General features: G+C 35.7%; 1 protein-coding gene across 1 annotated transcript; it reads left to right on the forward strand.

The window, feature by feature from the left end:
• Positions 1–635: 635 nt before the first annotated feature.
• On the forward strand, positions 636–25,462 carry Ntan1 (N-terminal amidohydrolase 1). Its single transcript, XM_089236108.1, has 11 exons — positions 636–866; positions 5,355–5,439; positions 14,572–14,674; positions 14,818–14,883; positions 17,065–17,173; positions 18,178–18,251; positions 18,380–18,433; positions 18,695–18,748; positions 20,758–20,858; positions 21,627–21,740; positions 22,520–25,462. The coding sequence occupies exons 2-11, from the start codon at positions 5,356–5,358 to the stop codon at positions 22,688–22,690; spliced, it is 930 nt and encodes a 309-aa protein (XP_089092234.1). The 5' UTR covers positions 636–866; position 5,355; the 3' UTR covers positions 22,691–25,462.
• Positions 25,463–25,631: the final 169 nt, after the last annotated feature.

The following is a 25,631-nucleotide window of genomic DNA, read 5'->3' on the forward strand; positions in this document are numbered from 1 at the left end:
AGTTGAAGATTTTCTATTCAGATTTGGTTAAAGCCATAAAGTTTTGATATAAATAGGCTGACCATATTTCCGGGAGAGAAATACGGGGCATCACCAATTATCGCCAAAAATGACGCCAAAACCGAACAAAGTCACCAAATATTGTTGAAATAACGGAGAAATCACAATGGCGGGAAATGCAGCATTACTGCTAATTGCAGTGGATTAAAATGAATTCCACGAAAAAAAATTTTCACTAAGACAAATGTGGGAGATTCGTATACTCATTTATAGTTGTAGTTATAATAATATAATTTATAAGTTCAAAATAATTTCAATCTTTGACTTCAATAAAGAATAAAAATTCCAGTAGACTTCGTGCAAAATACGGGAAAAACCAGGACACTTTTGCTAAAATGTCGGGACAGCCAAAAAAAACAGAAAATACCGGGACTGTCCTGGAAAATACGGGTAGTATGGTCACCTTAGATATAAATCACTTTAATTATAACAAAATTTATAAAAAAAAAATTTCAACATGCAAATCATGACTAGAAATTATTATTAGTCTTTCTGTGATTATTTATAAAAAAAAAATAAAATAAATTATTTTATAGATTCCGATGATAATCATCGATGATAATATTACAAGTGACGTGAAGTGTTGTTGATGATGGTTGACATCTGTGTTATGTGATGAACTCAGCAGTGGTTGTTTTATTGTATATGGCGAATTAGAGAGCTTGGCTTCTCTCTGTCGTGTTTTTTTTTTTGTTTTTTTTCTTTTTAATTTCTCCATTTTCGTTTTAAATTTCGTTTTATTGCCGTCGAAGCAAATCGACGAAACGTTTTATTTCACCAGGAGTTTCCAAGACATGACATGACAGGTTCGTAATCAACGGGATAAGACAATAAAACAAAAACCATTTTATTTGTTTATTACTCATTTATTGCTTCATACAAACAATAAATGTATATCGACAATTATTGTTGCGATTGTTAAACTTTAAATCACTTATACGATCATATTGAATTGAGTGTTTCTTTTATTTGCAACGATTGATTAACGGCTAGAGTTGTTAATTAACTCATTTTTTTTTTCTCCGTTTTATTCTACCTTTACTTCATTTTATTGAGAGAGAGAGAAAAAAAACATTTAAAATATATATAATGGCTCGAATGTTGTTCAGAACATGTCAACAATATTATAGGCTGATTTTGCATATGAAAATTAAAGTTATTGATTGGATTAAGTCATTGATTTGAAGCTTAACAGTAAGTTGGTATTAGTTATTTTTAGTGAAAATGTATATCACTAGAGGGAGGAGGAAAAGTTTACATTGAGTGTCATTAATTTGGAGGAATCAAATTAAATCGGTGAATTTTTATTTTAATACAGTGATCTGTCACTTATGCATTAGTGCAAAGGAACAAAGAAAAAAAGAGACACACATACAAGTGTGAGAAGCGTAAAAGTCAGGGCTAGGCAAATCCCAGGTTGCCACAGTGACTGAAAAATTAGTATTGACGTCTAAAATTTTCTTTTTTTGTTGTTACTAAATTGCAGGCTGGGAGCAGCACAAAGAGATTAGATAGTTCACGAAAGAAAATTCAATTTCCTTTGCGGGGAATCGAACCCACTTGCTGAGTGAGGGCCCTAGACCAGAGCTGGACAAATCGCAAAAAAATCTTAAGTGCCAAAAATATTTTTACCTTAAGAAAAAGGTCCAAAAATAATGCTTCTTTTGACTTTTTTGGAGCATAGTGACGTTTTCCATGTTGGCAGATATAGGATGCTATAAATTCCAAACATTTTGTGCTGCTCTCAGTCTGCAATTTAGTAACTAAACAAAAAATTTTAGGCGCCAATATAATTTTTCAGTCACTGTGGCAACTTGGCACCTGGGATTTGCCCAGTCCTGCACTAAACTACAAGGGCAACAAATCTCAATCTTTTCTTAGAGAGTCATCTTTGCTTCAGCCAGCTGTTGAAAATCTTCTTATAGATAGCAGAGAATGGCATCATCCTTGGATAAGTCTCCATCTGGTGACAGTATCGGCAATCGTTCCTTAGTCGTAAAATATAGACATATAAAGACATACATATATAGATAGCCTATACAATTTGAGGACAAGACACCCTCCCTCCTAATTCAGGACTAGATGACATCATGAGTTTATGCAGAAGCGATGATTCAATTAATATACATCAAAGAACTGTTTCATAGTGCAATCATAGGTCTATGATAGACAAAGATCAGGGCTTGACGAATCTCAAAAATATCTAGACTCCGGAACAATTTTTTTAGGTGCCAAAAATTTTTTTTACCTGAAGAAAAGTTCAAATTGAAGCCAAGTGTCTTTTTAGTGAAAGAGTAGCTCCTGTAGACTTAGGAGGTACGGTGGAACTTTGGTTAAATGAGCGATCTGCTTAGCGAGCAATTTGCATAACAAATTCTTGACTCGGTTAACAAGCTATGATTCACATTGTAAACAACAATTTTGCATTTTGTGTATTTATTTTCATGTTATAACAACTGAGCCGATGGTTTTCACTTTCGTCGACATCCCTACTGTGGAAATATGGGTAACATTCTTCCCTACAGTCTCTGTTCAACATGAAGTAGGCCTACTTGAAATATGAATACAAGTGCGAATGTAACTGTTTGCAATATGAAACTGGTAGATGTAGCAATGTAACCACATGTATTTGTGCTTGCATTTTTTTTAAAATTCTACTTGGAAAAACCTGTGGAGCTGTTGTCTTATTGAACTTGACTTTGAGGGACTAGCTCATGAATAGGACCCATCACTTGTCGAGAGATTGTGTCCTTGGGGAAGACCATAGGACTGGAGGTGCATGAGGATGACATTCAAAAACTATTGGTAGAAAACATGGTTAGAAGTTGACTGTAGATGGATGTCCTTTTGCACGCAACAGCAACAGCTTATGAATGAAATCTCGTTTGCGTAAGAGGGAAATGAGAAATCCCTTACTTCAAATCATTAGAGATATGCATAAAATGTGGAAATCTGTAAAATTTTATAGTAAAGAACCAATCTGAGAGCTACAAACTGTTCAACGATAATGATTCCCACTTCAGAGAAATCCTAAAAAGGAAGCAAGTGCCACTGGATAGGTTCTTTTTCAAAGTAACACGAAAAAGAATAAGTTTTCAAACAGAGTCCGTAGATAATTTTAAACGATAGTCCTCCCATCTCCCGTTGTTTAGAGCAAGTTAATTGTAAACATTATGGTGTATGTTTATTTATGGCGTTATTACATTATATATACATTTATTTTTTATTGTATTTTTTTTGTTCTGTATTATTCATTAAGTGCCATTTTTATTAGTCATTTTTATGTGAATGAATAATTGTGAAACGAATTATCAGAGTTTCCATTATTTCCTATGGGGAAAGTTTGATTTGAATAATGAGCGATTCGGAAAATAAGCACATCCACAGAACAAATTGAGCTCGCTACCCGAAGTTCCACTGTAACTTCGGGTGGCTTGCTGTAAGTGAGGAGGATGTGTTATTTTAATTTTTATTGTTAAAAGTTAATTAAATCAGTCTTCAAAAACGAACCCAATCGATAATCGAATTTATATCGATGTTCTTGTATGGTAAGTTTTACCATATTGATGACGGTTTTTGTATTTTTGATAAGTTTCGCTCTTTCCATTCTAGTGTTAAGCCTTATTCTACATCTCACCAGTCGATGATCACTTCCTGTATTGAATTTGTTGACCTATCTAATATATCCAATATTAGATAGGATGTAGTCTATCTCACTTGTTCCAGTTGGGCTTTTCCAGGTCCACTTTCTTGGGGGTTTCTTCTTAAAAAATGAATTCATGATGCATAACTTCGCTCTCTGCAAATTCAACGAATCGGTTCCCTTTGTCGTTTCGTACACCGTAACCATGACTTCCAACTGAGCTTTTACCATTTCTTCTCTCTCCAATTCTGGCATTGAAGTCACCCATTATTATCTTGATATGATGGTTTCCTTTACTATGCAGCTCGTCTAGTTCTTCATAAAAGTCTTCTACTTCTTCCTCAGAATAGCTTGTTGTTGGTGCATAGATTTGTTTAATCTGTATCCGGTATCTGCTTGATATTTGCCAAGTCAATTTGCCTAAACCAACTTTGCAACTGTATCAAATGTACTATCTAACTTAACGATGTGATTTTTCCACTTTTTATGAATGAAAAATCCTACTCCACTGGTTCTTTCATTATTTGTTCCTCTGTAGTAAAATACATGTCCACTGGCAAGTTTAATTTTCTCCTCTCCTTTTCTTTCTTCACAGATGCCTAAGATGTCCCAATTTATTCTTTCCAGTTCTTCTTCCCACTCCTGCAAATGATTTTCTGAAGAAAGATCGTCTGTTATACGGGGCCAAGGTCATCATCTTATGGTAGCCTGGTCCAACCCAGAGATTCTTAGCACCCTCTGTCTTCATGTCTTGCTGGTTGCTGCCGTAACCAAAGACACTCAGACTGAGGGCCTTAGTTTATAGACAGAGTTCATATTTCTTTTTAGAAGGTTTTTGGCTGTAATCCTCCACGCTGGCCAGTGCAGGTTGGAGGAAGCCATCCTCGTCCGTTTACTACGAATTAAACATGGCTACTTATAGGCTGCAGCACAAGAAGGTGCAGATTGGACTTGAAGGAATCAACTAGGAGTAGAGGCTTAAAATCCTCATAATGAAGCAATTAAAGGGGGTTGTAGAGATATATGGATTTATATTGGAAAATTATACATATATATGAAAGTCTAATGTTCATTTATAAAAATCCTACTTGGTTTGAAATCAGGCAATGCCCAACTAATGCACGTCTTCATGGAGATTTTCAATATAATATTATACAACCTGAAAAAATATTAACCCAAAAGCAATTCATATATTTGGATCCATTATATGTAAATAACCTGTCAAATGAATTTAAAAACTAATAATTATGTTTATCTTTTATTGCAATAATATAATACTTCTCAGTCCCCAGTATACACATCAAGGCCTCTATAATATTTGTCTTTATTTGTATACTTTGTTTAGTATTTGATATTTATTATGGAAGTGTTTGCTACCATGGAAAAAAAATTATATAGTATATTTTGGACAGATCAAGCCAAGTGATCCCTTGAGTAGAATATTATGTTTTTCTCTCTCTCTCTCTCTTTTTTTTAATGAACTACTTCTAAAGCAAAGAAAAGGGGGCGCCATGCATCTTAAATCCAATTATGAGTATGAAATAATGAAATAATTATGAATGCAAATATGTCATAAGTGTGCTTAGTTATTATGCAATGTCGTAAAGCTATTATGGTAACTTGCAATTTTATGAACAAAGTTTTCTTTTAGAATGCCTCTAATAATAAATGGTATGCTTGTGGAGGAACTCCCTACTGACACAAGAACATTATTTGAAACATATCCTCACTTCAAGGTTTGTTTTACATATTTCTTTGTGTTTGTGATGCTTACCTACTTATGTGCTTTTATGATCAGATGCTGTGAAATACTTTGTTTCGGGGCTTGACAAATCAAAAATCCATTTACCAGCCAAGCTTCTTTTTCCTTCTACTTTTCCAGGACTTGCTGTCGCCTTTTATGATGGTATTCATGCTTAAAAAAATTTGTGTGTTCTCAGCCTATAATTTAATAATCACACGCAGAAAATTGTAGGTAACAATTCCAATTTTTTAGTTGTCTGTGCCTGGGATTTATCAAGCCCTGGTTTATTTATTTTTCTCTTTGTTCCCCCATCTAAGATTATTCAGAAGGATTGCATTTAAATTTTTTGTTTGCCAACCATATAGGGTCAGGTTGAATTTTTTTTTTCCAACTGAAAAAAGGGATTTTTTTTTCATTGTCAATTGGAAACAAAACAAAAAAAATCAACTTAGTTCTCAACTCAGACAGTGAAAAAAAATTGTAGGTTCATGAGAAATGAACAATCAAATTCACTCATCTTCTCTCGCTCTTTTGCCTACACATTTTTTTTTCTTTAGACTTTCAACTGATTATTTAATTGTCCAAATTCATTCATAAAAGGGTTAAAGAATTGAAAGCATGGCTTGACAAATACCAGGTCAGTATGGCGACTAGAAAATCTCTATTGTTCCATGAAATTCTCTGTACATGATTGCTACATTGAAATCTAAGCAGGGTTTAAGCTAGATAAAAAATTCCTTTAGCAAAAAAGCCAAAATGGGAGGGGGGGGGAGGGGAAGCTTTAGCAAAATGCTAATGATTGATGGTTGGATGTCTACTCTTTTCATACCTCCTGTATGCATTTTGGTGGCTACTACTTCTTTCGCATTTTGCAAAAAATGTGACCTTAGCTTAAACCCTGAACCTAAGGGTGACAAAATTTTTTGATTTCATAATAATGTGTCTTTCGACATGGGAAGGAGACCCTTCTATTCTTAAGACCTTAGATACACATGCTACTTATAATAGTATAAAAGCATGCAACTTTCGAGCAGATGCAGTCAATAAGCTTATTGGTAGCCTCCAAAGCAGAATATACCTTTGACCTTTGAAGACCGGATACACCCCGCTTCCCATCTCAGAGAGATATCGAAGCGTTCCCGAAGGATGGGTGTATCCGGAAAGTTTTATTAAAAACAACGTAACATGACCACCTCAGACGAAGGCAGCAAAATAAAATAATTTACATAAAAATTGATCGCCAACTTCTGAAGTCATATAACAAATAAATAAAATCTAAACAATCAACGCCAATGGGCAATCAAAATTATAAACGGGATTATAAGATGCTGGTGTCGTCCATCCCATAAGAATCCAGTAATCGTCAATTGATCGAATGATTGCCGATAATCTTGGTATATAAAATTTCGAATCACTGTGAATTAGTCGCAGATCATCATCGTCTAAGCCGCCAGTCGTTAACGGAATCGTTACCGGGTGAACTGAGATCATCACAATTCACTATATAGCCGAGTAAACACTTAATTCGTCCTTGCCATCGATGACTTGATTCATCTCCTTGCAGGTGAACTTGCTTCTGTTTTCCATTTATCGGTTACTTTTGTTTTGACGCCGACGTGGTCGAAGATCATATTTCCTCCTAAGATCAATCGCTGGGGCTCTTGCCGGTTTGAACTCGTCATCGCTCCCACAGCTCAGACGCGCACTTCCAGTCTTCTTAGTATGTATGCGATGTAAGTTGCTATCGAGGAACAATATAATCCACCGCACCCGAGCAAGGCCCATAGGGCTCTTCAAAACTCTTTTTTTGAAACACAGTCGACCGTTTTCGGGAATAGCACCAAAATGAAATTTTTTTGTATATGGGCAAGATGTCAGGTAATGCCATAAAGATCCAATCTCACCACAAGCACACATGGCGTTGTCCGACTTCTTGAAACGTTCTAGATACGTCGGTAATGGGCCGTGCTCAGTTATCATGATCACTTTCTCTCTAGACCAAATGGAACTGTTCCAACGGACGCGTTTCTGTATCTTATAGGCATCTTTATGTGCATTCTTGTCCCATAGCTGTTGCCACTTTTGTAACAGGTCACTTTTTAGGACGTGTTTGATGTGACTGCGAGGTAGCAAGAGTTGTTCTTCCGTTGGGAGATTAAGAGCATCTTTGGCCAATCTGTCCGCAATTTCATTCCCCGCTATTCCTGCGTGGCCTTTGACCCATTTGATACTGATAGACGGATGGTCGTATAAATGCTTGCGTATTCGCCGAGTATTTTCATGTGGAGTGCGCTGATCACGAATCGCATTAATACTAGACGCGCTGTCAGTATATATCGTCGTCTGCTGATTTTGCTTAATCGCCCATTCTACTGCAGCTAGTATGGCCAGAACCTCCGCCTGAAAGATACTGTTCCCTTGACGCAACCGTCGACTCCAAGCCTCTTCAACAGATCCTTCTGCATTCATAACTACGTATGCACAGGCCGTGGATGTCTCTGTTTTTGAGCCGTCCGTGAATATACTAATAGCTTCATCCGATGAGCATTGTTCCGTACCAGGCAGCGGAACTTGATTCTGGAACAAGTCCACACTGGGATGATGAAGCCAACTCTTATTATTCCCTTCGTAGGCATCAGGTGTTATAAGAATTCCGTCCATCCAAACCTCCTTACCGAAATGCAGGATTGCAGATCGACGAGCGTCATATTCAACATATAGGCTGAGCGGAGGGTTTCCCGTAGCAGTATACAGAACATCATTGGCTGTAGTTCTGTATGAACCAGTTACATACAATAAGAACGGACGTTGGGCAACATCGAGTAATTTACGGAGTCTCTGTGTCGGGTTTTTATACCAGATGGCGCTTGCATATGAAATCTGCCGTTGTACAACCGATCTGTACAAAATGTTCCTAAATTTTTGGCGTATACCCCACTTTGGGCCTGCTATGCGTCTCAATTTTTGCATGGTATCTTGAACCTTATCAATTTGTTTCGCCACATGCGTCGTGAATTTGAACTGATGGTCAATATGCACTCCAAGATATTTCATGCATTTAGATATTTGCAGTCGAACACCATTGATTCTTATGCAGGGACGTTTTTTCTTGGGGTGTGGCCATAGTAATTTAGTTTTAGTCACCTCCATGCTGAGACGATTATCTTCTAGCCATTTTGACAGTTCGTCAAACGCGGCATCCGCAGTGCTGCCAATGTCGTTGGGAGTTCTCGCCGAGATCACAAACACCAGATCATCGGCGAAAGCTTGGACATAGACATCCGGTCCCCAATTCTTTTTCAGCAGTGAGTCAAGCACGATAGACCATAGTAGCGGACCGCTGCATGAGCCTTGAGGACAGCCCATGGCCTGATGCTTTTCTGCGTCTCCTCCATCAGTTGGCATCACAACCGTTCGATCTTTTAGCATGTTCTCCACTATACAAATGAGATTGTAAGGAATTGGTAATTTTCGTACAGTATTGATTATTATCTCATGGCGGACCGAATCAAAAGCACCGCGAATGTCTATGGAAACTATGGCCGTTACTTGACCTCGTCGATGTCTAGTCGTGATCTCTTCCATCAGTGATTCTATTGCTTTTTCTGCCGAGCCACCTGTACGAAATCCGAACTGTCTTGGGCTAAGCCAGTCTGCCTTCTCTAGATAGTAGGTGATCCGTTGCACCACCAATTTTTCTAGGACTTTACCCATTGTAGAGAGTAAACAGATGGGGCGATACGACTGCAGCACCCCTGGATCCCTATCTTTCTTCAGGAAAAGCAAGACCTTACCACGTTTGAAACACTTTGGGAACACCGACAACTTGACTAAACTATTGAAGATATCTGTGATAACATGACCATGGGCTGCGACTAGGGTTTTCAAAAGAGGAATATTTATGTTATCAATACCCGGAGCTCGTTTATTGTTCAGTCTTCTGACTATTTGATTGATCTCCGTATGAGTGAATGGTGGGTCCGTCATAATCATAGATGGCGTGTATGGAGTCAAATTTATAGTATCCGGGAGGTTCGGAAAAATCTCCTCCAATTGAGCTTGGGCCGCTTCCAGCATCGTGGCACCAGTATGTGGACCGTTGGACATCATTACCTGTGGTGGTAGACGCTTCGTTTTGAACATAGATTTGTATGCTTGTCCAAATGGGCGGCTTTCCTCTGTGCAAAAGGCAATCCAACTAGTCGTTTTTGCCTTGTTTACGGCCTTAATATGCCCTGCTCTGAATTTTCTAAACTCCATCCTCGCCTGTACTCTATCATCACCCTTGGCCTTAATGAAACGACGCTCTAGTTTACGAAGTTGCCTGCGTGAAGCTGCTAACTCATCAGTCCACCATTTCAAAGAAGCGGTAAGACGCGGTTGTGCATAGCCCAACACCTGGATACATCGTTCTTTCAGCCGCTGCATTGAGGCGTCAAAGCATGCATTAACCTGATCCTCGTCCAAAACCATATGAAGTTGTTCTTGGAGGTCCATGAAGATCTGCTCTGTAGCAGGCCTGATCTTTGCTAATCGTCTTGTGGTAGTTCTATACTTCGTAGGTTTTTGATATCTAGGCATAATATTGAGTTGTAGATGGATATATTTGTGCGCACTATACGAATCTTCCGTACCTACTGACCAATCGGAACGCCTGTAAATATTTTCTGACGTTGTAAAAGTAAGATCTGGCCATCCTTTTGCGTCATAAAATTCGTAGGTAGGTCTTGTCCGTCTAGAATTAAACAGAAACAAGTTCCTGCTGGTGAGAAATTCCTGCATCGCGCGCGCCCTCTTGGATCCGTCTCTCGATAGCCCCACCACGAAGAATGACAATTTGCGTCCGCACAGAAGATAATGTCGATACCTGGTGCTGACTCGCAAAGATCATCCATCTCCTCTATGGCTTCGTCTACTTCTTCGTACGGAGAAATGTATACACTAGCAATTATAAGTTCACGTCCCTGCAGACTTATCTGAACAGCTACCAGGTGGCGGTCAATCTTGTACGTGGCCGGTCTAATATGAGTCGATGGGACTAATATAGCACTTTTGTATAGTTGCGCCGTCCACGACTGCCATGATTGTGGAATACCACGTAAAAGACCTCTATTTTGCCATGGTTCTTGAAGTAGAACCACATCTACTGACTGTGCTCTTACGAAAGCCTCCATATGTTCGATACAGATCTTAGCTTTGTCTGCATTTAATTGGAGGAGACGAAGTCCGTGTCTTACTTGGTTGTTTTTTGCCGAATGTGACGTCATCAGTTTCATGTTAATTCACTGCCTAGATTCAGGCCCATAGTTAGTAACTTACTGTTACACCTTTCTCTTCGACCATCACGCCTTACCAATCTCTGCGTCGCTGATTAAATAACTGGCGAGTCGACTGCAGACCTATTGTGAGGAGAAAACTGGGACATTCTCTGCTCCTCGACCTGTGGTCCGTGTTAAAGCGGAGGTCTTGCGCCATGTTCATGAGCACACAGTCAACACATCTGCCCGTTCTGTCCATATGAGTGTTGATCGGTTGAGTATACCCGGTCATCTGCATTCGTCTCGTCGATACGCCTCGTATATTTTGCCAGTTCCGATGGCGATGGCGTCCGAGTTCACGTGTGTCAACATATACCCGCCTTTCCTCACGTACTACTCCTTGTGAGAGATGGTATTTTCTTCGTCGTTGGTCTTGTCGAAAGTGTTCTCTCGCTGTACCCAGTGTACTGTCCCTATAGTCGGAAGTATAATGGTCAGACGTAATGTGTTTCCGTCGGTGTGGTGGATAACAGTCACGCCCATGAGGATCATAATCAGACCTCCTGACATTTCTTTCAGCATCAAAATTGGGAGGGTTTGTGGCCTTCCTACTTGACGGCTGAGCCAACTGCTCTTCTGCGTGTTGTACCTGACTACGTCTATATACCTTGAAAGAGTCTAATTTCGCCGCACCGCTGCTAGTGTTGGTTAGGTAGCTCATTCGCTGGTGACGAGCCTGGTGGGTTTCTGTTGCGTAAGTGTTTTTGCCATGCCGACTATTTTTACTGCCCTGAAGTTCTTCTCTCAGTTGCTTACGGCTATGTGTTGTTGTTACGGTATCAGTCCCTTTCATAGTTCGGTCATAGTCTTCACATCGTTCAGCCCAGGAGAGTGGGTTGGATTGTCTCTTTTCGTTCACGTCATGCGATGAAATTACCTCGGCTTGTACATCTGATTCCACTGGGTTTGACAAGTGTAGCGAGGAGATGTCCACGCCCTTAGTCCTTTCAGGTGCAAGCCGCCTGCCCGATAATATTTGATATTTGGACCACTTTTGGCCACTGTCTTCCATTTTTACAACTTCTGCCCACGTTCTCTTTAATCCGAGGGAGGAAGGTGACAACACTTTTTCAGCTGGAAGCACAGTGCTATTCTTCAGTTGCTTATTCGAATGCAGTTGTGGCCAGGCGTCCACCTTTTCAATTTCTATCGAAGGACTGTTCGTTTGCCGAGACCTGTCAATTTTGACTTTACGTTGTCTCTGAGGTTTGGGAGGTTCCCAAGGTAAAGTGGTTTCGTTGTTCCAGCTATCCTCAACGTAAAATATCGAGGTTGGCAGTTGAGAGGATACTGTCGTCGTTGGGCTAACACAGGCGTTCCTCTCTCGTGGGGCGTCTGGTCCCGTACCATTATATTCTGTATCACTTTGGGAAGCTACTACAAATTGAAAGTTCTGTTGCCGCTCGTCGGTGAGACAATCTTCCCGATCTGGTGAGTCCACGTCCGGAGCATGATCCAAGATCGTCTGAGTTTCTTTGTCAATAAGTGGACCAGTTTCACTCCGACACACTGACAGATGATCAGTTTGAGTGTCTCTACTAATAAATATGTTATGTTCTCGCTGATTCACTCTCTTGACTACTGACTGCTTACTTTCGTAACACGAAGCGACCGTTAGAACACCATCCGACCGAAGTTCATTCGTACATGATACGATTGGAGAACGTTGTATGCTAGTTTGGCCCATTACACGATCGCTGACTTTTTGGGTCATTTTGCTCCGTAATCCAGGGAAGGTCACTTTGCTTGATTTACTTTTGACGTTAGAGTTCTTCGTAGGCGAGGGTTGAGTTTCTGACTGCCCAACTATCTCCATGACCAGGTCGACTAATAGACGACGAATACTGTGTTGATCATTTAATGACACCTTGCGCCGCACCTTTCCCGAGGAGAGTTTTCGGGTGTCTCGAACGAGATTCCAAGTCGATTTAATTGCATCTATGGTGCCTTTTAGCAGGCACTGTAGACTTTCATGATCACTGACAGGCAGGCGGTGATGGGATCTGCCCAACGAATCTCTTCGGGGATCAGTTAAAAGTGTCCAGATGTTCCACGCAGCATCATACGTATAGAAGTCATCAGCATCGAGAGTTTCATTCGTTTCGTGGTCACCTAAGATCGCTTTTACCACAGAAGTTGGCACAATGTTCTTTTGGGTCTGGGGATGCAAAGCCGGAGTCACGACATCTGAAGCACGAACTGTTGATTTCAGGAAGTTCCTCTTGGGAACTAATCCGTAGAGGGGAGTAGCAGTCTTCATTGAACATTGGCTGCTTCGTGTTGCGTAGGAAGGTGTCCCAGGTCCACCGGATAAGTCCAAAGCATTCAAAAGTTGCGAGCTGCGGATACTGGTGACATCGATATGGTCGTCCGATGACGTGGTGTTATTCATGGCCAAGTGGTGTCGCAATTGTTCAAATTTCATGTTGATCAAAGATTTTGTTCAGTAATGTGACTTTGTATTATCCTTGCTGTTGTTTGTGTTAATTTTATTTATTATACCTTATTCTAGGCAACTTTACTTATAATAATTATTCTCAGCCTTTGAAGGAACAGTAGTGCATCTTAAAGTAATCTGCTCTCGAGGCCAGCCGAAAATAGAATTCAAGAATAAGAACTCCTTTATATTACAAATAATAAGATTGGCCTTGTTACACATGTTATGGAGCCATAGAAGAACAATACAGCCTCTACAATAATGATAAAGCTATAGGCTTGTATTAAGATGGCGGGTTTCATAGAATTTACTTTGAAATCGATCAAATTTTAATTAAAAACGATTTTCAATGATAAATTTGAACCGAACATTTATGTCACACATAAAGTACACAAAAATTATTCAATCAGCCGACATTTGATGAATTTGAAGTCCAATGGGAGGGCTAACGCTGTAACGTAATAGTGTTTACAATATTTCTTCTTAAAATTCTTACAGATTGTTTTGCAACACACGTAAAATATTTCGGCAGAATATACCGAAATATTTTACGTGTGTTGCAAAACAATCTGTAAGAATTTTAAGAAGAAATATTGTAAACACTATTACGGGAACTTTTACTGTTACTTTTCAGCTGACGGCTTGTTACAGAGCAATGCAAAACATTCTGCTCTGAGGTTGGCAGCATTTGAGCGAATACTTGAATGCAAAATAGTTGCATTTGCTCGAAAGTAGCATGTGTATCTTGGACCTTATTAGTTTTATTAAATCTCACAGAAGTAAAAAAAAACACTATTCAACTTAGAACCATTTTTCTTGAGGAAAATCATGTTTGGCTCCTAAGAAATTTAGCTGGTGCCTAAATATTAATTTGATTCATCAAGCTCAGGAGTTGACAAATTCAGAAAAGTCAATGAGTATCCTACACTATTCGGGACTGATTTTGTTGGGGAAAATTCTTGGCACCTATGAAATTTTACTGGCACCTAATTTGTTTGGATTTGTCAAACCCATTTTTGAAGTAGAGTAAAACGTAAAAGTCTACTATCCAATCTTCTGCTGTAATTAAGACTAATTTATTTTCAGAAATTTAAGTTTCTAGATAGTCAAAAATGCATGGATTACAAAAATCCAGGATCATCTGTATTTGATGTCATGTTAACTTGCGATTAAAAAAAATTTATTTGCATTCCTAGGTTCCATTGGGGAAAAATTGTCTTGTCCTGTGTAATATTACTTTTCATTTTAGCGGTAGAATTCAGAGAACATCCTATATAATAATAATATTGATGAAAATTTCTTTCACGTCTCTTTCAACTATTTTTCTTGGAAAATATGTCTTTAATTTACCAACTTTTTTACTGTTTAGGATGTGGCAGCAGCTCTTATAGCTCAAGTTCCTAAAGTTATTGGTCCAGTCGGATTACTGTATGTTCATCAACGTGAATATGCCTGTGTCTCTCCTCACGACAGTTTGTATCAATTTTGTAAAATTCCCTCGTGCATCACACAGATTATTTTTGTGACTTGGAGGTTATATGTTGTAATTTCAATTGGTTATAGTCATGTAATGTATTTGTATTTAATTTTTTTTCTCCCTTTTTTCAATGAGCAGAACACATCACTGTGGTTGGAACGGATGATACTACAACTTGTATCATGGCTGTTCTGAGGCATACAGGTAATTTCAGCTACTTTGAAACAAAATGTGATAGATTGACACCTTTCGCATGAAACATAAATCCTATTCTCAATGGCATAGTATGCACAATAAATTTGTATAATGTACTGTACAGTAAAACCTCAATTAACCAAGATTCAGGTTATCCAAGGCACTTATAATATACAGTAGACTCTGTAATCTGACCCATCCACTAATCTGGTGTTTTCAGGCAAGCTTACTGCAAGTGTGGAATTAGAGAACATGTCATTGTTTTATTATATTTTATAACTGTGTACAATTGATGTGCGTTATAATGACCGGACGTTATAGGGACTATTCCATTATAATGATTGATAGGATAAGTCGCAAATTTTTTCTCATATCAACTATCCTTTGTTTTTCGTTTTGATATGTTTGTTTTTGACGGGTTGTTATAACGAATGTCGACTGTGTTATTTAGATGAACTTTTTTCAACTGCCTTACTGTAATTCAGCGGTAATTCCATATACCTTGTACTGATTTTTTAAAAGTTAGGTGCAGTGAAATGACCTACAAAATTCTTTGCATTATGGCAAACAGACTCAGCTGCAACTACAGTGTGTTAAGTAGTAAGAACTCTTTAGGTTGTTATGGCAAGATTCTGTTTTCAAAATATATATGCAAGAATACCTAAAATGTCAGTTGTGAGTGCATACAACTCTTTATTAATGTAATTGTACACTATTTATTGGATATTTGATGGAATTGTATGGTGCTCTTTTGCAAACTCAATTTTCATTCCCCCTCTTTATTTCATTTATTTGATCTCAAAACCAAATATGATTTGTTTTATTTGAGTTTTTGGTTATTAGGGAGATCCAGTCTATATTAGCTCTCAGATAATCTGAGTCCTACTGAAGCATCAAAAAGGAGGGCTATGATCCAGGACAGTTTCAGTTGGAATGATTTGTGGAAGGGATGGAGTGCGGGGGGTTAATAGGGGCAATACTGTGTAGAAACAAATTCAAGTCACTTGAGTATTCCAACATATTTAATTACCCATTTTATTCATTAATAAGTATTCGCTTCTCTGATGCAATATGATGCTCAAAATACATTTGTTGATCTCCAATTGTAAAACATTGGCTGATAAAGAGCGCAAGTCATTATTGGAATACCTCGATTAGCCAATTCCAAGTCCTGACTTATATTTAGTAGAAAGTCTATGGAACTAGTTGGAGTTATTCAACTCTGCCATAAACCATCAGATTATCAGTGGAAACTTATAAAATTATTATCACAACAAATGCAAGCTGTAATTGATACTGAAGGCTATCCAACAAAGTTGCTAGAATGTGGTATTTCTTGTTTTGGCCAAGCAATGTGTTTTATGAAATTATGGTACACATCCTTAGAAATATGAAATCTTAGTTTGTAAATCAATACAGTTGGACTCAAAAAAAACAAAGAGAAGCACAAGATATTAAAATATAATGTTGACCTATTGACCTTATATGCATGGGTGCTAGTGCTAGCAATTTACGCAGCAGTCTTTCGGCCTTATTAAAATCTTCTGGTCAGTAATCGGATTCTTCCAATTTTTCGTTTCTTCATAGAAAAATCCCTAAAAGTCCTCGAATTGTGCTTGTTTTGAATAGAAAATCCCTTAAGGAAATATTCTTTCAGTCCTTGCAATTCCAGGCTAACCATGTTTTACCAGGAAAAATATGGTAAATCCGGATTTCAAGTACAAAGAATCGGTAATTGTCACCAATATGATGCAGAAAGAAGCAAAGTTGCTAATTATTGCGCAAAAATTGGGATGGCAAAAAATATGCGAATGTCCCAGGAAAACAGGATTTCTGTATGGTTATACGATTCTGAAAAACCCTGTGTTTTCCCCTTTTATTTGTGTGACATGTATTTTTTGATGGAACTTTGTCATAACGTGATAAATTCTAGATTTTTCAAGTCTGGGAATTGGCACCTATAGATATGCATATTAATTAATTGTGTATGCTTATTTACCCATTTGCATCCTTCCTCCAAATTTGCAAACTTCTCATCATGCATTGACAAAGAAACAGATATTGATGAGTTATGCCACTGGATTATCTCACTCCCTATGATGAAGGATATTCACAATTGGACAAATTATACTACTTTTGAATGCAAATGGGTTAATATGATTTTGTAAGAAAATAAGTATGTTCTTTTAGGTTCAGGAATCTCATGTGTTGCTCATTTTGATGGCTGTGGTTTGGATCAAGGAGTTGGCAACGTTGTACGGCATGTCCATGAACTTTCCATGAATGTTCCAGATGGCAGGTTTGTGCTTTATTTAGTGTTCTTTGTGAATCTAATCCCTTAGATTATATATGATCCCACTAATATTGTAATACAGTTGAACTTGGTTAATTCAGAATCCAGTCATTGGGGAAAAAGTTTGTATTACCCAATTAATCTATCCTGAATCCGTAAATAGACGGGAAATTGCAACTTAATCATCAACATTTGCATAGGATAATAATTATCAGTTATTAAAATTTTATCATTTATGCACATTTTTTCTAAATTTTAATATATATAATTTATAACTATAATTAATCTTAGCTGCTATATTATTCCACTGTTCTGGAATCAGCATCACTGCAGAATTTCTTGCCCATGTTCAAAGCCTGATTTATGGAAACATGATCACCATTAAGAAACTGTTTCCCAAATTTTGCTTATTATGCTATCAAGGAAATATTTTTTCATCAGCGATGATAAAAATATTTAGATTTTGAATGTTACACCTTGATCTGTAGGTTGAAAAGTATAATCGATATCAAGTGATGGTACTCATTCTTGATGCACTTCAGCTGAACAATGTTAAAAAATGGGCATTAGATTATAAAAGAAAGAGTAGAAAAAAACAGAGTTTTTTTAAACTTTTATTTGGTTGTGAAAATTTGTTGTGTAATAACTTGATCAATAACAAGAAGTCTGACTTGTAGAATTTTTCCAAACTATTTTTGCTTATGCAAAAATCATAATTTTTTCCCTCCATCTTCAAATTAAACTAATAATTTTAGCATTAAATTAGATAGAACACTCAAGGGGAGTTTCTAAAAGTTTGAACTGTATAAAATTCTAATTAACCAAGTTCTATTGTATTTTACATAATCTGTAGTTAACTTCATTACTGGAAATAGCAGTACAAAATGAATCCCCCCACACACACAAGAGATTTTTTAATTTGTGTTAGTGCATATTTTTTAATTGCTGTTGATGCAATGAGTTATGTATGCACTTTGTAAATCTGTGATCTAATTTAATTGTTTTTGCAGGTTAGAGCTTCATCTTGTTGGTGGATTCCTAGATCCACGAGGTTATTCAGAGGACTTGGCCATCCAACTATTGTGTAAGATTATTATTTTATATTCTTTCCCCCTTTTTAAAAAAAAAGAAGATTGTGTCTGGTTCAGTTTCTTGCTAGCAACGCTATCATCATTGATATTGTCATTCCATTTCATTCTTTTTTTTTTCCAGGTCATTTTCATAAGCAACCTATTAGTATACATATGGTAACAGCATGTATCTGTGGTATGTATATCTTGATTTAATTTTTATTCTCAGTCACGTAAGTTGTATGGAAATCATGCTATTATCCAGGGTCAATACTAGAAGTGGGGTGCATAACCAGAGCAGTCTGTAAATTATTCTCAACCACTTGACATTACATGGGGACACCAAAATGCTTGCTTGCCCGACTGACCTAATATCTAGTTCTGTATACGTCTTTACAGCTTCTGTATGGGAAAGAATTTTTCTGCTAATTTGTTTTTCTTTTCTTTTCATACATAGAACTGAACAACTCATTACGAGGAAATATGAATTGGCCAGTAATATATGGTTTAGGTGAGTGTCGTGAAAACTTGTAACATTTTGTGAGATTTTCAGCTCTTTAGTTTAGCATAATTTTTTTTACATGAGTATTTTCCAAAATCTTCAATGTATAATTGCATTTTTTTCAAAATCATTATTGCATCATCAAATAACATGTTAAATGTGCAAGGCTTTTTTTTCCTCAAGCAGCTTTTATTTTATCAGGAAATTTTTCTCAAAAAATTATTCTCATCTGAAGGGAATACTTAGGTTCACAAAGTGTTACTTGTTCTTTTTCTCACTCATATCTACATTTTTATCGTGTTTCTTGTGACAGCTTGTATTATGATGTTTCTTTGTAACTAAAATGCTCAGTTTCTACACAATGCAATAATGTTTTCTAATAAAGCCACCTTTCCTTGAATATGTATCGGTAAATTTATGGCATTTTTTATGATACCGATTTAATTGTGAAGAAAGACTGTGTCCAAATTTCAGACTCCAGATTTTTCATCCTTTCTCCTGCTCTCCGCATTTTGGCAGAAAATTAGATTTTACATGAGCTTTCACGTTGTCGTGACGTCAATAACTGCTGTCGTCGTTAGGGAAAACACCCATAGAGGACAGCCGTGGTCATTTCCATCGAGCAACCATAAAAAAAGTCTTCGTGACCGCATTTAAGCAGCTGGCAAAGACGTGACTTCGTTTATGTAGCATTTATTGGCAATCATTTATCAGGGGCATTACCTTGGTTGCTGAAATTCCTGTATAATTGTTATTGTGTCCCATTAACAGCCATTGCAGTAAACACAAGTTTTTTCGTCAGCAGCTTTTTATTTTGAAGTTTTTTAAAGTGTTTCCTCAGATTAAATATGTCTTCAGAAAGAAAATATAAAACTTTAAGAGAGTTATATAAAGCTAAATATAAAGCTTTTAAGAGTTCATATATCCAAGATTATCAATCACTGATAGCATCCACAAAAGGAAACACTTATATTTCATGAACAGTATATAGATGTGATCTCTCTATTTTGCATGGAAAGACTGACATAGAATTATATTCTGCTCAGGGGCAATGCAGAACCTGCCTTGGGGGGGGGGGATAATGGATCTTTGTCTTAATTTATGAAAAAAAAATTATTCTCAAAATCTCAAAAAGGTCGAGTCTGAGTGGTCGATTCCCCCCCCCCCCCCCCCCCCAGGGAGAATCTCGCATGTCTGCAAGTGGCACAGTAAGTGCATTTATAACCGCTGAATGTGTGTTTTTGCGACTCATCTCGGAAGCCCCTGCGACCCAAGTTTGGGTGGCTACCCATAGGTTAAGAACCCCTGATATACAGGATTGTCCTGTGTTGTCAAGTAATCTCCAAGTTCCTTTTAAGTTTTATTAACACTGAAAAAATTTGGTTTTTCTTTGAATTTTTTTTAACCTGTATATCAGCTATTCCATTGCAATTATCAAGCCTACAAGCTAAATCTAAAACACTCATTTTCAAATTATTTTTGAAATCTGAAACACCACATGTTAAAATTGTCTATGTTAAAAAAGCCTCTCATTTATTGATATTGTAAAGAATATAAAACTAAATATATATATATATATATATATAAATATCAAGAAGTCTCAAAATTTTTTTTATGATTAAAAAAATTAAAAAATATTGAATTATTTCTTCTAGATGAAGTCTCTATGTACTTTGTACCTTGAGGACACTCCTCTCTTCTGAGCTGAAGTAAAATGTAATCCTGTAATGTGTAATACTGCATATATGTGTATAAAAACTGTGTATTTTATTTACTGTCAAAATTTTAAAGTGCTACAAAGCTGATAAATGCTGCTACGAAAATCATTTTTCTTGTTACAAAAATTAAATTTTTATTTTCCATCCCTGCATTGGTTACTAGACTTCCTCCAGAAAATGAGGGTTGGATGATCGTTGTTTTACTGCAGTCATAATTTTGTGTGTGTTTGTAGGTGGGGAGGGTAACCCCCCATTTTCATAAAATTGTGAAGAAGCAAATTGTATATACTTGTATTCCAGGAATCAACATAAAAAATGGAGAGATATTTCCTGCTACCTTCCCTGATAAAGGACCTGATTTTCCTCTTCGATCAGCCAGATATTTTACAGGATGCTATGAGGTTAGTTGACTTCCCGTGATGATAGTTTAAAATTAATCATTTAAGATAACATTTTAAAAAACTCAAGTTCAAAATTGTTACCACTAAACTGTTAAATCGCAAGATTAATTTCTCTTTCTTCTCTTATAAAACAGTAAGTTGAATATATTGATCACAGAAGGTTGCGATATATTCAGATGTGACACATCTGGGGTTTGCAAATGTAATAATTACTATCCTAAGCATAGAAAGATATGAAGAGAAATGTGGTGTATTTTATTGTGTCTGTTCATTGATGCCTAAAAGAAAAAAGTCAAACATTAGCTCTCTTATTTAGCCAAACTTGTAGTCTCATTGCTAGTTGTGTGATATTATATTTCTCTGAAAGCAACTGTAACAGTTTTATAGACCTAGAAAGTCTGCAAAAATGTAAAATATTTGACAAAAGCCATGGAAATATGCAAATATTTGACAAAAGTCAGAGGAAAATTCTGTGAAGGGAAAAATAAACTCAAAAAATATTTGGAGGGTTGAGATTTTAATATTTCTTTAGGAGTTTTTGGTCAGGGAAGTGATCAAACAGATTTTACTGGGATGTTTACTGGATTTTGTATTTAAATTCACTCCTTGCTCAAATGCTTTTAATTTTTTACATTTCGAGTACAACTCAACGTACCTAATATGACAATGTTAAACATAAATGTTATAAATTGCAATGAAAAACAATTTCATCTTAAAACTCTTACTCGTTATTTGTGGTACTCATGTAAATTGCTTGCTCTTTTGTAGATGCTTGATGTTTATGATTGTAATCTTGGAATGCTAAGAATTGGGCCTTACAATTATGAACCTCTTAGAGGGGTTGATTTGTGGCTTTCTCAGAGTGATGATTTCATTTTACGGGTGAGTTTTCTTGTCATTTTCTCAACTCTTCTTTAATAAGCCAGACCATACAAAAAAAAAAAAAAAAAAACACAAATAAATAAATAGAAATAGGGTATTAAATGTGGTTAAAAAATATTGATTCCTTTGATTTGTCTACATGAAACATTTTATTTAAATTTTAAAGCCCCCAGAACTTGACAGATTGAAAAAAAAAATAGGCTTAGTGCCAAAAAAAAGTTACAAAAATTTAGATATTTCCAAAACTTTGCTTTTCCATGCTAGTAGACATGCTGACATAAATTTGGAGGTACACAAAAAAGACGAGAACACAAAATTTTGTAATCCAAACTCCCAGTTTTGTGATCAAATTAAAATGTCAGTTGCGAATAACCAGTTTTATAGTCACCATGGCAAACCACTACCTTGGATTTATCAAACCATAAAAGGGCTTTATTAAAGTTATTAAGTGCTCTACCTAAGTTTTTAGAAATGCTCATGGCTATAAAAACTTGCTTTTACTTTTTAGTTTTAGCATTTGGAGCATGATTTTTTCATTAAATATGGAAAAATGCTAATTTTCATTATCAAATTATTGAAATCTCGCATAAGGTTAGATTTTGTCATTTTTATTGGACGTTAGAAGTTTCCTAAATTTCACTCAAAATATCTTTTGTAATCCTTTTTCCACTCTTTTTGAAATCTATTTTTTTTTTTTTAATTTTTAAAAAATTGTGTGCACAATATTTTTTAGTTGAAAATTTTGTCTCTAAAATATTTTTTCCCTGTATTTCTACTAGCATTTGTCTACTTCACCAGAAGTTGAACCACCAAGTTTTGTTCTGCAAGTTCGTGCGGCTCTGAAGTACATACAGCAGAATCCATTCCCTGGAATAACAGTGTTTCCTGATAATCGCCCACATTTTTTCCAAAAAGATGAGAATGGCAGCTGGATTCGTGTCTGCTATTGATTCCAGTTCCTCTAAAAAAAATTTCTAAGAAAAACAAATGCCAGCGAAGACTATTTTGTCTTCTTAATATTTTCTTGTGCCTTTTTATTATCATTGATGACTTGTTTTTTTTTTGTGGTTTTTTTTTTTTTTTTTTTTTTTGGACTTTCCAAAAGTGTTCAGTGCATCTCAATTATTAGTTTTTGTTTTAGAAAAGTTCTATATGTGTATTTTATTATCTCATATTACTTCTAAATAATTTTGTGCTGGAGTTTTTCCCCTCTTGTGTCAAGTTCCATAGTAGTGATCAACAAACAAGGAGTGGCTGAATAGAAAAGTATTTTAATGTTTCTTATGTTAGCTTCCCCTTCCTCAATTGTCGCATCTTCATGTGATACTTTGATGGAATCTGAATCCTGGTTTGCCATCGATTATAAATCTATATTTATAATGCCATCTTCATGTATTAACATTACCAGTGTGTTACCTATTTTTAATTATTGCAGTTGTGCCATTTTTTTCACCTCCTTATGTGCCATATAATCGCATTCTAATTTAAATTGTGTGGCTGGAGAATTTTCTATGCAAATAACATTTAGAAAAATGTGTATTTTTCAACTGTGATTCTTCTCTAAAATTCTTCTCTCGCAGCATTATAGTACTTACCTGTGTTTGCTGACTGTTAGATTTCTGCATTGTGAAGTATCCAAAATTCAATATAATACCACTGAATGTCCAGTGTAATTTCATTTTTTTTACAAAAGCCAATGATATGCAAATTTCAAAGCAATAAATGTTTTCGAGTTATTCTTTCTTTTTTTGTGTGTATACTTCAGAAAGCTATTATGCATTTTTACATTGTGTAGTTTACTGTTAGAAAAAATGAATTTTTTTTTCTCTCTAAATGTAGGCATTCATTGTTGTCTTAGCTTAAAATCATTTGTTAATCAAAATCCATCTGGGTTTATGTGAAAGGGTGAAATATATATATTGTGTAGCTATCACGGCTAGCTATCAGTTATTTACAATTGAACTTATAAAATGCTTACTGCAAATGTTTGTTACTTAAATTGTATTTTTATATTGCGAAAATTGGCCAGTTTGCCTTGGGTAGATAAATATATTTACATATTGCTATAATGTTATTCCATGACTAGGATTTTTGAAAAATCTCAAGAAATGTGCAGTTGTGCTTTGTGTACTATCTGTATGAATGTTATGTTTTTTTTCCCCCATTGGTGTAAGCGACCTGTGGACTTTTTTGTAATATTTTCTTTTCTTTCGTTAATTGCAGCATCTGTTATAATATATGTCGCACGTATAAAATCTGTGTTCTGTTGATTTTGTAGGAGAGAAGCAATTATAGTGTAAATATAAGATTTTTCAATATTTTTATATCGTGTTTAATCTTTCCTCAATATTTTGTTATTCATGATATGGTTTTCTTTCAGCAATATTTACATTGTGTTTGTTGTAATCCAGTTGTGTGTATTATAATCTGGTGTACGTTTTATGGTTTTCATCTTGATTTCTTGCATGTTTTTTTTATTTTCTTCAAAATTGGTTATTTGTGTTTATTTTCTGTTCATAAAAATGATCAAAAGTGATGCGCAGCTTAGCTTTTTGGATCAATAAAATAGTGAAATTATCAATATAATGCCAGATATGTCTGAGCAGTTTCATTTCTATGAATCATTTGTTTTCATGTGAATAAAGTTGGGAAATCTGGCGATCATTCAATTGTGGTATGCAAAGAATATTTTTTATTGGAAGATTATTTGAAGGGAAAAATATTTCATTGTGGTAAATATTTAACATTCCTAGTATGGGCATTTTTTTTTCTCTTTTCTGTTCTAATAATGAATGCTAAGTGAAAAAGTAAATGTATATGTGTCCAATATAGCATAGGGCTGTGTTTATCTTCACTTCCTATATCAAGATATAAACACAAAATATTTTTATACATGCCTATGAAAATCTGTAATTATCTGTGTGTAACTATTATAACATTATCATGAGGCTTAAATATGTTACTGGTTCCCAGAAATCAAATTGAGGGAATCCCACACAATTTTGCCCAGTTGTGTTTATTACGCCTCATATTTGTTAAAATCTGGCTTACAGTTATCAATCTATATAATTTGTATATAGCGCAATAAGCCACTTGAAATCAAATTTTATATGGTTAAAGGGTTGATTATAGCATCTCACTGTTATCCATTGCAAATAAAGAAGTTTACTCTGCATGTTTGCTACATATGTTGATATTTTTTTTAAGTATATCGTTTTATTTTGGCATTTTTTTTTCCTTGTTTTATTCTTGGAAATATTTTTTTTAGTATTGGTTCAGCTGGAAACTTTAGCCCATCTTTTGTTTAATGTAATATGCAAAACAAATGCACCATGTTTATGTATTTAAATTTTATGAAAGATTGCATGTTTTTTTTGTTTGAAGCCTTTTTGGAAAAATATTCATCTTGAAAAGCTAGCAAATGAATTGGAAATATTCAAAATATTTAATATAGATTCAATTTTTCCTTCAGTTTTCAACAAACACTGTTTAAAGTGAAAACATATTGATCAAAATTATTTTTTCTGACTGACTTTGAAATTTCAATATTCCCAAAAAAAATTATCATTTTTTGCAGTCTTTATATTGCTGTGAATAGAGGCTTGTAAATTGAACTGTTCATCTTTTTTTATATATATATATATATACACACACATCCCTGTATTCTATGTCAACTTTTTGTTATTCCATACTTAATAAAATGGACGGCATTCTATCCTTTATGTTTATCTATTTAATTTCAATGTCTTTATTTTGTCTTTGCTCTTTTTAATGATTTCAGAGTATTCTTTTCTCTTTTTTTTTGGAGCTGCCGAAAGTTGCCTTTCTTCCATTTTTCTCTATTAGAAATAGTTGTTTTTTTACTATTATTAGTTGTTCTCTGTGGTGGTA

This window comes from Pholcus phalangioides, unplaced genomic scaffold, assembly GCF_987345545.1.
Source record: "Pholcus phalangioides strain wild (caught in Gottingen) unplaced genomic scaffold, Ppha-v1.0 ptg000009l_1, whole genome shotgun sequence".
NCBI lineage: Eukaryota > Metazoa > Arthropoda > Arachnida > Araneae > Pholcidae > Pholcus > Pholcus phalangioides.